This window comes from Eurytemora carolleeae, unplaced genomic scaffold, assembly GCF_000591075.1.
Source record: "Eurytemora carolleeae unplaced genomic scaffold, Eaff_2.0 scaffold997, whole genome shotgun sequence".
NCBI classification, from domain to species: Eukaryota; Metazoa; Arthropoda; class Copepoda; order Calanoida; family Temoridae; genus Eurytemora; species Eurytemora carolleeae.
The window spans coordinates 22,590-35,791 of record NW_019397236.1 but is presented as its reverse complement, the minus strand read 5'-3'; the positions used below and the strand labels follow the sequence as shown (position 1 = coordinate 35,791).

Sequence of the window (13,202 nt, the reverse complement as noted above, 5' to 3'; positions counted from 1 at the left end):
GTGTCGCGTTACTTTTAGTACCATTTGATAATGAAAAAGTTCAACAAATATAAAATTAGACCGCGTCAATGGGTCTAAATTACGATTTGGGGGACAAATCCCTACAAATATTTGATCTTCGCCCTACCATATGGCGAAGATTTAAAGAAGAAGCTCCATCGCGGATATTTTACGCCATCGAAGCTCCATCTTGTTTCTGACAGAGAATATTTTGTATCTAAGGTATCCCCTCCTTGTGTTATGCTCGTGGTAAATCTACTTTTCACAATCTTGAAGATTCCTCCTGTGTACAGCACGGGTAAAAAACGCGAAAATATTCTTTGAAAATTGGTAATTGAGAAAATAAAAATGCGCATTTTTGGCGTAAATTTGTATAATTTTATTACGCAAATTTTAGGTCTACTAAAACCAATAAATTTGCGTAGCTAAGTGTGCGATTTTACATCTTTCATGACCAAAATCTGACCTGAGTGGATTGGTCAGGTTAAGACCAGTATGAGACCAGTTAGGTTATTCAATCTAACCCGACCTATGTCATGTTAAATAAGGCCCAGGCGTTATATTTGGTCCGGGTGAGTGTTACATGTGAAATCCATGTACAAAATGATAGAACGGGGGGGGGGGTCCAAAAATTGTTTATTTTGACAGACCCAAAGCATGCACATTATCATTGATATTGAAATTGTTACAATTTTTTGTTTGGTAGGCCATAAAATTAAAAATTAGAAGCACACACATTATGTACATTATTTAGGCATGATTCCACTCTTTTGCACACTAAAATTTTAGTTTTATATACTTTATGGTTTTTGCTTAGGTCGTCTTTGCATTGCACCCGGGCCAAATATTACCCCGGTCTGGATGTAACGCTACACAGGCTCCGCAAATCACATTTATTTTTGACTCACCCTGTAGATTAAAGATTTTTAAAAAATAAATTTTTTTGATGTACATGTAAGTAGTATCATTTAACATGTAAAGGAATTGAATCTTTGTCACCAACTCAAATTTTCTAATCTATATATCTTTGCAACCGGCCTGACAGTTACCTTTGATATTTGAAACTTAAATTATTTTATCTAATAGAATTCACATTTTGAAATATTCTAAGGTCTGCTACATTAGGTTCCCAAGATAAATAGATTGCAAAATTTAAGTTTGTGGCATGAGAAACATTAACAATAATAAATATAATAAATTTTTGAAATTATTATTTTATTTGCATATTATAACTTTCCAATAAAAGAAAAAGTGAAAATATAAATATTTCTATCTTATATGTATTTATTTATTGCTTTGAGTAAATAACATTTCTTTGAATATCATTTTTTATGTTTTACATACACATATATGTTTTGGGTTGGTAAAAACGTTGAACAAAAATGTTAAGTTTATTCTGTAAGAAGTATAGGATTCCAAAAATCAAGGCAGTGAATTTGTGATAGTTTTAAATATACATCTAATCTGTTACTTTCACATAAATAATGTGAGATAGTTTACCCCTGAATTTGTGTATACTGTGAAAAATTTCCCATAAAATATTATACAGAGCGTCCCATATCATATTAGACTTTCTCCAATCTTTAACGCCAAAATACACACATAATACTCGAAAAATCTAGCATTTTCTGCAAGAAAAAATTTCTATTAGCCTTATTAAATTTTTCAAAAGGATTCATTCTTCTTAAATTTTCTGATTTGACCCCCAAGTCGTAATTTATACCCATTGACGCGGTCTAATTTGATGTGGGACACCCTGTATATGAACATATTTTAGTGCAATGAACAAAAAAAATGTTTAATCGAACTAAAATTTAAAATTAAAAATTAAATGCACTATAGATAGAAAAAAATTAATCGATGTTTGAACAAATTTTTGGAATTGTTCATTTGCACTATAAAGTTCAGTTGAACTAATATTTACAGAAAAAAATTAGTCCGTTTGAACAAATTTTTGTTGCAGGACATACATGTCAATATTTGCAATGTTCAATTGCACTAATATTTACAGAAAAAAATTAGTGCGTTATGAACAAATATCTGGAGTATTCCAGATCAATACACTAATGATCCTGGCGCGAAAAAAAATATTCCTGGCAGGAAAATAAAAATTTAGTCCATTTGAACACGTTATAGTGAAGCTCTAATTTGTCCGTTTGCATTAATGTTTGATACTACAAACCGGTTACTAATCATCTGACTTAATAGTGCAAATGTACGTTAGTTCAATCGGACATTAGTGCAAACGATATAGCATCATTAATCTCTATTTCGTTTTTTTTGAAGATACCTTTTTCAAAAGTCGTCTTTGCTTACAAAATATTTGAATTTCCCGCGCTACCTGCCGATTCGGTGATGAGGCAGCACCGCAACTCCCGACCCGCCACCAAACAACGATCTATTTCACTCAGGGTTGCCAACCGGGCATAATGGATGCCGTTTTTTCTAAAAACAGCATAATTGGAAAGGTGCAAAGCATCCAATATTTTGAAAGAGCATAATGGCACAATTTAGCATNCCCCCCCCGTTGTTATCCGTTTTGTGGGTCCCATAAATTTTGTACGTTGATCTCGTATGTAAATCATGGATACAAGAAGTCTTGAATGAGGCAAAATGTAAATAATGTTCTGTGTTTTAGAGGATGTTTTTGTAAAATACGGTCCTGTTCGCGATGTTTGGGTCGCTAGGAAGCCTCCAGGATTCGCGTTTGTTGAGATGGAAGATCCTAGGGATGCAGAGGACGCTGCCCGGGGTCTTGATGGTTCAAGAATCTGCGGTGCTAGGTAAGTGTTAGGGTTATAACGATTATTTATTAACGACTCCTATTAAACTTTCTTTAGTTTTACCTAAATCTTTTACTATATTGTGTTCTTGTGTTGGATAAGTTCTCTTTCGCCAATAAACTACGTGCGTATATGTTTAAAGCCAAGATTGTTAATACATATACAGATAATTTAAACTTATTGGCGGGAAAATTAATGTATATATTTAAATGAAAAATAATTGACTTCTTGGGTTTAAACATTTTAATTATCAAAATCTATTTATTGTTCAAATGCATACATTAAATACATTCATACTGATATAATTTCATCATTTCGATAAATTGATTACAATTAGCATTTAAGGTATATTCAAAGCACATAACTCATTAAAGCCTTCTTTTATCAAATTTGACATTCACGCACATTTTTTGTATTTGCTACTTTACTCTCAGTAAATGAAATGAGTTTCGGACATTAGTGCAAACGATATAGCATCATTAATCTCTATTTCGTTTTTTTTGAAGATACCTTTTTCAAAAGTCGTCTTTGCTTGCAAAATATTTGAATTTCCCGCGCTACCTGCCGATTCGGTGATGAGGCAGCACCGCAACTCCCGACCCGCCACCAAACAACGATCTATTTCACTCATTTCAATGGCGTCATAGCGAGGACTGAGGAGAAGAGTAAAACTCCCGTAACAATTACATGTGATGGAAACGTTTTAGAACTTGAGTTGTAAAATTAACTCTTAAACTATTTATGATTTAAATTTATTTAGTTTGTGAAATTAACTAATTTAATTTTCAGATACAAAATGTCGCACAGACATTGGGATATAGACTGTAAAATATATATTGGAGGATTAAAGGATGACGCTAACAGATACGATATAGGTATGAATAGTTTTAGTACTCAGGGCACTTTGTGCTTTATTTTATCTCGTGCTTTTTTTCCAGATGAAAAGCTAAATTTAAGATGTAGATCTGTATACACAAATTTACAACTGAGATCTTGTTTGTTTAATATTTCTGTTGGTTTTGTTGAGTCTGTCCTAGTATACGATTTTTGGACCCCCCCCCCCTCCATCTTAGCTTAAGTTAAATATATATTTGTGATTTTTAATATCAATTTATTTTGAAATCGTCGGGAAAACCTAGACTATTTGTTCTCTAGGGTTAAAGTAGAAATGAGCAACGGAGGAAAATCCAAAGGAGGAGGCCGTAGAGGACGCAGCCGAAGCAGAAGCAGGAGCCGAGGGCGTAGTGATAGGAGGAGGTCGAGATCTAGATCTAGGAGGAGGTCACCCTCTTACAGGTCGATGTCCAGGGACAGGAGAAGATCTCCTGCTAGGGATAGAACGAGATCCCGTTCCAACTCCCGCCGTTCTCGGGATTAATATCCTGCAATTTTCGGGATAAATTTCCCGCGTTTTTTGGGACTAATTTGCCACCAATTCTAAATTTGTACAATTTGTTATTAAAATCCGTCTGTGCTTATCCATTATAATCGATTACTAATTGTTAAGGGTTATGCTTAGTTATCACTCATTGAAAATCTGTAAATTAAATTTTATAATTCAACTTGTTTCATTGAATTAAACTTAAGTTTGTAAAGGTATTCATGTGAACCATCGTGAGCTTGATGGTCCGTTCGGTCAACGACATCTAGGTTCACTGCAGTAGATAAACCTTCCCTTCCTATCTACCATTGGAAGGTTTGTCGACCAGCACAAATATTCTTGTAATTAATTGGATTTAAATATTTTCCATATCTTTTATTATGTTTAATTATTGTTTTTGTAGTGCATTAACTACCCTACTCCCCTATGTCTACCACAATTAAGACAACATCTACCTAAAGTCTACCACAGCTTGAAACATTGGCATTGGCAACATCTACCCTAAGTCTACAACAGCTAGACAACGTCTACCAATACCTAACAACATCTTCCTTTAGTCTTCAACCTAGACTTTACATCCTTGTTATAAATGTTTTTTTTTAAATGGCCTTATAAAACTTCCTTCATTTTTTGTGTTTTCTTCCTTCTTCTTCTTCTTACTGATAACATCAGCCTCATTTTCCCATCAAAAAGTTACCCTCATAGCCTTCACGTCGCTTCAACCTCATAAAACTTCCCACAACATCAGCATCTTGCCCCCCATCCCTTCATTTCTTCATGAAACAAGGTATTTCACAATTGTTTTAAAGCTTTGTGTTTGATTTTTGGCTTAGGGACGTGGAGTTTCTTTCCCTTGGCTTTTCTTGTTAAACTGTAGATAAATCCCCTCATCATGGCTTAAAGATATCTGAGGATTAAGTCTTATAGATGAATCCAATCTAATCATGGATTAAAGATATCTGAGGATTAACTCTTGTAGATAAATCCCATCTAATCATGGATTAAAGATATCTGAGGATTAACTCTGTAGATAAATCCCCTCTATCATGGATTAAAGATATCTGAGGATTAACTCTGGACTTGTTTCAGATCATTATGCCGGGAAACCATAGAGAATGGGACGTGGCTTGCAAGGTAAATCAATGATTGACGTTAACAGTGCTTCGGATCCATTTGATTTTGATGCGGATCCAAATCCAGATCAGGGATACGTACTGGAACAAAATGGATCCAAATCCAAGTTGTGAACATTTTTGCAAGATTTACTGAATTTATTTAACAAAGCAAATTTGTCAAATTATTTTTATCCTTTTCGCTTATTTTTATGCTAAAACTTGATGAACCATTCAGAGATTACGAAATTTTTATAATATCTTTTTTCAATAGTTAAGATTTGGTTTAGAGTAAAAAAAATTGTTATCCAGTTTTTGGTTGATAGTTTGGATCCGGTTTCCAGGAAGCCAAATCTTGTGAATCCAACGGATCCGGATCCAAAGCACTATGTTAATCTTTGTACTGATAGTACCAACTGCGCTCTCAACCAAACTTATGTTTTGGTTGAGAGCGCAGAAGTTGTTAAACTACTAAATATAATATCATACCTTGGAACTCAGTAAGTTACCTTATTTGGACCAATAGATTGATCTATATTTATTACTTGTATTCAATTCCGTCTTAAGATTTCAGTAATTGTTTTCCTAAAAATGTAAGAAGTTTTTATTATTTTTTAAAATTGTGATTTATTTGTTATGGAAATTGTTTTATTCTCTCCTTGCTGAGATAAAATAATTCAAAAATTGAAATAACACTTATAAATTAGAATAGTTAGCTCTTTAATAAATATAAAATTATTTTATTTAAGATCTTCATCGGTGGACTGCGGGACGATGCTAACAGATACGATATTGAGGACGTATTTGTAAAGTACGGTCCTGTTCGCGATGTTTGGGTCGCGAGGAAGCCTCCAGGATTCGCGTTTGTTGAAATGGAAGATCCTAGGGATGCGGAGGACGCTGCCCGGGGTCTTGATGGTTCAAGAATCTGCGGTGCTAGGTGAGATTATTTTTTTTTTCTTTTTTAAGATCGACAAAAACTTCAAGATTAAGAAACGAAGTCTATGAAACAAATAATTTGTAAATCCTTCAACAACTTTAAAAAAACATCTTAGTTATCTTAGAATCGTTATTTGTGAAGAAAAAATATCAAAACTTAATATTATTCTAAAAATAATACACTAAGAGCCCTGGAATTGGATCAAGGAGTATGAAATAGATGGGAGATACAACTGACGCGGCCCGCCCGACCATATGATTATACAATGTACATGCTTTGCAGACGTTACTCCATTTGTAAAAGAAATATTCAAAATAGGTTTTTGCACACGCGGTAATTGTACACCAAACAAATATTTCTCATAGAAATAGAGTACCGCTTTCAAAGCATATATAGTCATATGGTAGGGCGGGCCGCGTCAGTTGTATCTCCGTTCTCTTCCATACTCCTTGAATTGGATGCTTTGTGTTTAAATAGAATGTATGAACAGAATGTTAAAAACAGAAAATTAGAAATTGAACAAAATATTTGAATAGAAACATTTGAAACAGAATTTTTGAAAGAAAGTTTGAAACGGAACAGAATGTTGAAGCAAACAGAATTTTTTAAACACAATGTTGAAACAGAATGTTGAAACAGAATGTTGAAACAGAATGTTGAAACAGAATGTTGAAACAGAATGTTGAAACAGAATGTTGAAACAGAATGTTGAAACAGAATGATGAAACAAAATGCATGAAAAGAATGTTAAAAAGAAAATGTTGGAAACTAAATGTTTGAAAAGAATGTGTTAAACAAAAATTATGAAACGGAATGTGTTGTACAGAAAGTTTGAAACAGAATGTTTGAAGAGAATGTGTTTATGGAATGTTTGTTAAAAGTTTTAAAAGAATGTGTTATACAGAAAGTTTGAAGCAGAATGTTAGAAAAGAAGAAGTGTTGTACAGAAAGTTTGAAACAGAATGTTTTAAAAAGCGTTTGTTGAATGTTTATTAAAAGTTTGTAAAGAATGTTTGAATTAGGGTGAGAGTTGAGATGAGTGAGCCCGGTAAAAGACGAGGAAAGGGTGGTGGCGGAAGCAGAGGTGGCAGAAGCAGGTAATTAATGACAGAGGGGGAGTAGGGGACAAGTGATCTCTTTGTTATATTTCTCACCGTCGATTCTGTGTTAATTTTCAAAATAATGAAGGAATGATTTTACACTTGATGTAAAGGTCTTAGTATAATGATTATATCTATACAAGACAAAGATATTAATCATAAGGTGAGGGTTAATTCAATCAACTGAATTTGCATTCAAACACTTGTTATTCATTTACCAGAGTTCATTGATTTTTAAACGTTAATTTGTTATTTAATACCTTGTTGTTCAATCTTTCTTTCCAAAATGGTAGTTTATCTGACAAGAGGTTGAAACTTGAAAATAAAATGGCGCTTATCTACACTTACTATTTGGGTTAAAACTTCAAATTTGAAATTAGTAAGATATTTATCAATGGAAAACAGCCGACTCTTATTTTACCATCTCTCTTTGGCTTCTAAATGCTCAGTCCGTTGATATTTTCTGCTATCCAGGTCTCGGAGCGGAGGCCGCAAAGGAGGACGTAGGAGTCCATCCTACAGCAGGGGGAGAAGGAGTCCTTCATACTCTAGAGGGAGGAGGAGTCCATCCTACACTAGGGGACGAAGAAGTCCTTCTAGGGAGAGAAGGAGGAAGAGTTCATCCCCTGATCCAAGGTACACGCAAGGGGTTTAAAATAAATAATGGATTCTTAGTGAATGGGGGGGGGAATTGGATATCAAAAGGTAAGTTTTTTCTTCACTGATACTTTATAATAATTTTGCCCCGGAAATTATTCAATTTCTTTAATTCAGTGGGTAAACTCTTTAATAAGTAGTAACCATATTTAAGATATTGTATTTGATATTACATGTACAGTTTTTAGTGAGTAAATGTGTTATTAATATCCCCCACCCTCCTAGAAATAAAACACTGGACGTCGAAAGGCAAGATTTTTCATCCTTTGATTCTTTTTAAATTTTGGCTCTTACAAATCATTCCAAATTCAGTGAATAAAGTTCTAAAGACATGGGGGGGGGGGGTTAATATCAAAAGGAAATGGGGTAAGGATGGGGGGAATGGTGTTTCAAGAAAATATATTAATTATTTTTCTAGAAGGAGGAGCACATCTCGGGACAGGAAAGGAAGCAGTTCACGAGCTGGAGGAGATTCAAGCTTCAAGAGAGAATCTAGATCGAGATCAAGATCATAATAGTTCATTCCTACATCCTGTTATAATGTTTATGTTTAGTTTCAGCCCGGCTAGGTGTACTTCACCATGTAAACTGTACTGTACTGCATTCATGTATTTTCACCTTGTCAACAATTCGTCCCCAGTCGACTTCGCTACGATACTGCAATCGTCTCATCTCTTCGAAATTTTAAGCTCACCCCACTAATTCTTCAACAACCGGCATGTCGTTCTTTTAAGTTTGACATGTCGGGGTCATCTTTAAACCTTCAACTTGTCGCCTTCAATTGATCTTCGACATGTCGACGTCGGTCTACTTACCCGCCGCGACATGTCGCTCATGGCAACTTTAAACATCGACATGTCGGCTCTACTTACGTCTGCATGTCGCCTCAACTTTAACCCTCGACATGTCGGGACAACTTTAAACTTCACACTTCACTTCTTGTCGACATTTTTCAACCCCTTCGCATCTCAGGTGTGACATTTAATCCTAAAGCCAAGCGTATTTACTCAAAATGTCAAATTTAATTTTTTTTTTCAACCTTGTGCCTCGCACAACGGGTCCTCTTGATATTTCTTCAGTACGCAAAAATGTTCTTTTTTTTCCAAGATGCGTCAGGTTTTTCTGCGCATGCTTTATACATATATATTTCAGAGGACAGATTAAACATCATCATGGCTCACCACGCTTGGAATCCTGAATGCAAGGTTTATGTCGGAGGATTGAAGGAGGAAGCAAATAGATATGATCTAGAAGATGCATTCTCTAAAATTGGAAAGGTAGTTCTACATACCCTTTAAATTAATTTTTTTAAGTGTCCCCCCCCCCATTGTAAGAGAGACATGTCTGATTCACACAGGTACCCTTTCGATTTTCTGAGCAAAAATTATTGTTCATATAAGTACTTTGAAATAAAAGTGACTTGCAGATTTATACAAAACGAGAGAATTTAAGACTTAGCTAATCAACGAAATGTTTCATTTATTAAATTGAAAAGGTACCAATGTGAATCGGGTATGCAACTCTTTTATTGAGGATGTACTAAAATTGTAAAGTTATAAGTCCTTTAGGAAATTCAACTGAGTAAAGGCATTTTTATTTTCTCTGTTTTGGCCTGTCCTAACCGCAGTACTCTGCCTCTATTGTAGATTGTTTCACAGTGGATAAATGTCGAAAAATAAAAAGGACACTTTCTTTGTGAATGTAGCCAAAAAATGACTTTGCAAAGAGCATAAGCAAATCTACTTAATCCAGCAATTTTACATCACGAATTCGCCTGAAAGTTCCTACTGTTTAAAATTGAGAATTTGAGGGTATCAAAAAGTATGTGGTTAGTTAGTTTGATTTAACCGCTGAGAAAAATTATTACTATTTGTAAAGAAGTAAATTTTCAAAGGAAATTAAATTTCTGTTTTTAGAAATATTTAGAAACGATAAACTTTTTTTTTATTTGTTTTCCCTGCAGGTTGTTAACGTGTGGGTAGCTAGACGTCCTCCTGGATTTGGGTTTGTGGAGATGGAAGATCCCAGGTAAAAACCATTGCTTAGGATACATTTAATTTTTTGGATCCGCACTGAAAGAATGGATCCGGGTCCTAGTCATTAACATTTCATTAAGATTTACAGTTGAAGTTTGGGGACTGAGAACAAACAGATTCTTTTAACCGTTTTGTTGATATTGTTCCCTTGGGATCCGCACATTTTTGCAACTTCTGATCTATCAAGCCAAAAATGTTGCGGATCAAATGATCCGAATCAACCTACTTAGTGAAATTGGTCTGTGTACTAGTGTAGACTAGTGTAGTGTATACCGCTGAATTGCGGTGTTTCATGTCCGCTGGACTTTTTAAAAGCATGATTTAAGTACAACAGTCGACTTCCTATTCCACAGTTTTCTGGATCCCAGTGTTATTTCCTCAAGCCGGTTATCATCAAATCTTTGCTACCTAATATTGTCTATCTGATTTTTCAAACTACATTTTGCTAATTTAATTCCTTTTTTCAATTGAATATTATGGGGTAAGATAAGTTTGGAAAGTAAGCAATAACTTAAAATGAATTGTTTTAGTTTTTAATAAGATTATGTTTCTTTGTAATTTAAAAATTTATATTTTATAAAATGATGTTTTGTTCAATGTTAAGGGATGCCCTAGACTGCGTGAAGGAACTGGATGGTACTAGAATTTGCGGTGGAAGGTAAAAATAAAAAATTTGAGTTAAAATAACCATATTTATTTTTTTAAGGGACATTCGACTTTACATGTACTGACCCTCTGTAGAGCTACAATACATGTCCGATGTCCCCTTGTTTTTCTTTCTAAAAATTGATAATTTTGTTGTGGTTTCTCTCTCACCGTGGTTCTTCGATTTTTGAATTAAAACGAAGCCCATCATTCAAAAACTTCATTGCTGCTCAAGTACAGTTTCAAAGGTCAACTTTGTGAAACGGCAATGGAATGAGACTTAATTAATTTTGATATAATTTAAAGTGTGGACAGTTATTAACATTCATAATATTCCAGAAGTTTAAACCAATGAAAAAACTTTCTAAAATGATTATTTTTTAGATAATTTTACAGTTACCAATGTTTATGCTTTTGCAGGGTAAAGGTGGAGATGAGTAAACCTGACCGAGGAGGTCGAGGGCGTGATGGAGGACGGGGAGGACGTGACGGAGATAGAGGTGGAGACAGGGGAGGACGTGACAGACGAGAGAGGTACAAATCCAGGTATCATTTATTTTTTATTGATAACTATTTTTTATTAATTTTTATTTATATTAAATATCAGTACTTTTATTTCGGAATGTCCCACATAGTGTTGAAAAGTCCACAGCTCTAAATTTGGATGTTTAAATTGAGAAATTAAATAATAAACAAAGGTTCAGAGTTCTTTTAAGATACCTACGCATTTTAGAAGGACAAAAATTATCCAAAATAATAATGAACGCACACGGTTTGTACAATCAATATGCGCCAAATATTCTTTTACTCTGTTTTTAAAAAAGCATTATTAATTAAACAGATTAAATTCTTATATGTGAAGGGTTTTAGATCGTTATTTTCTCAGCTTTTAAGAAAAGCCTTTTAAAATCTGTTCATGATGCGATGGTTGACATAAAGTCTTTAATTTAGATACTATTTTTATTAACGTCAAATGAATTGTAATGATTATTTAAACCTTTTTTTGTAGATCCCGATCCAGAACCCCAGAGAGAAGACGTAGACGGTCTCCCTCATACAGATCCATGTCCCCCCGCAGGTATTGTTTTCATAAGGGTTCGGTTTTAACAACTTCCAAGATTTCAAAACTGTTTTGTTAAAGTTTGCTTTTATTAAACTTTAGAATATTTTTATCCAAAATGGAAGTTGTTATGGTTCGTTGTCTACCTATAATGTCTGCCAGGGTCAAAATTTTGCAGTGTAAAAGAGAAAATAGCAAATTTTGGAAACCCTTCTTACAGTGTGCCAAATTCTGAACCATAAAGAAAATAAAGGCAAACTAATAACCTTATTAAATAACAAAATCAATACCAACCGGAATTTAAAAATCTATGAATTCTTTACTCTAAATATTAATTTTCATAATCATTAACTGTTACAATCTATAAAGCTATTGTCATCAATCACCTAAAAATTAATTGTTTTTATCTGATTATGAATAGTCATCAAATATCAGAAAAGTTTTTTTTCACAGAATTTTGATTCTGAGACCCGGGTGTTATCAAGGTTATAATGCAGGGAAAGTTAATTGCAAATGCGTATACTCTGCGTACATATTGAAACCGGTTCTCTCTTGGCGAAAAGAATAGATGCATTAGTTTTCGTTTAGTATCCGAGGAGGTTAAAAGAATTAAAGTTTGACAATTTTGACAACTCTCACAATAGTTTCTTATGACCAGAATTTTTCATTGATTTTTTACGAGAAAGATGGATCCCATGTCAGGCTTCGTTTACATTTTCGCCCGGAGACAGTACACTGCAGTACGAAAGATGCGTACACCTCTGTAATAACTTTCCTTGCATTATAACCTTGGGTCTTATTTTGGATTTTTTATTTTACTGAAACTATGGGGTTTCTAGGTTTTTATTCATGTTGTATGTTTTTTTTAGGAACTGATTCTCTGATCTGGTGAACCTGAAATCCTCTGTTAAACTTCGCCATGTTGGCAATCTAAACCAAACCAAACCGATGCTGCTGCTGCTGTATCCAGTTCATCTCAACCCTCTCAGTTTATTGTTTTTGTGAATTCATGACGCTCTGGTCTCATTTTCAATTTTTCAACTCATTTAATCCCTAATTTCACAAAAATATCATTGAACATCCATTGGATAATTTGTGACGTGCGTTTAGAACCTATTTTTGGCGCAAAAATTGTCCGGTATTACAGTTATCATCAGGGTTGAAATCGTGAATATCATGATCTATCAAAAGATCGTTTTCTGATATTATCTTCTCCTCGCAACAAAAAGTTGTTAACTACATAAAAAGTGCATTTGAATATTATTCACAAATCAGTTGATAATTTATTTGTATTTTTGTCGTTATATTCATAATAAAATGATGTTTTTCATCTTGATTTCTCGTTTTTGTTTTGGTTGGGCAAGTGTGTGAGTAATGAGAACTAGAGGTACGAGGAAATTGAGCAAAATTTGTTAAGAAGCCTAAACCTGTAGAATAGGAAGACGACATTTATTAGCAGTACTAAAATGAATTTATGTTAATTAAAAG

The 13,202-nt window shown here is 34.0% G+C and overlaps 3 protein-coding genes across 3 annotated transcripts; all 3 read left to right on the top strand.

Moving 5' to 3' along the window:
* Positions 1-2,622: 2,622 nt before the first annotated feature.
* Positions 2,623-5,254, top strand: LOC111712945 (probable splicing factor, arginine/serine-rich 6). Its single transcript, XM_023487706.1, has 3 exons — positions 2,623-2,783; positions 3,939-4,079; positions 4,380-5,254. Exons 1-3 carry the CDS (start codon positions 2,623-2,625, stop codon positions 4,399-4,401), a joined length of 324 nt encoding a protein of 107 aa, XP_023343474.1. The 3' UTR covers positions 4,402-5,254.
* Positions 5,209-9,124, top strand: LOC111712941 (RNA-binding protein 1-like). Its single transcript, XM_023487703.1, has 5 exons — positions 5,209-5,298; positions 6,026-6,216; positions 7,239-7,313; positions 7,791-7,952; positions 8,392-9,124. The coding sequence occupies exons 1-5, from the start codon at positions 5,260-5,262 to the stop codon at positions 8,486-8,488; spliced, it is 564 nt and encodes a 187-aa protein (XP_023343471.1). The 5' UTR covers positions 5,209-5,259; the 3' UTR covers positions 8,489-9,124.
* LOC111712943 (probable splicing factor, arginine/serine-rich 6) lies at positions 8,853-13,050 on the top strand. Its single transcript, XM_023487704.1, has 7 exons — positions 8,853-8,945; positions 9,126-9,250; positions 9,937-10,001; positions 10,614-10,667; positions 11,075-11,200; positions 11,664-11,732; positions 12,584-13,050. Exons 2-7 carry the CDS (start codon positions 9,146-9,148, stop codon positions 12,588-12,590), a joined length of 426 nt encoding a protein of 141 aa, XP_023343472.1. The 5' UTR covers positions 8,853-8,945; positions 9,126-9,145; the 3' UTR covers positions 12,591-13,050.
* The last annotated feature ends 152 nt before the right edge of the window (positions 13,051-13,202 follow it).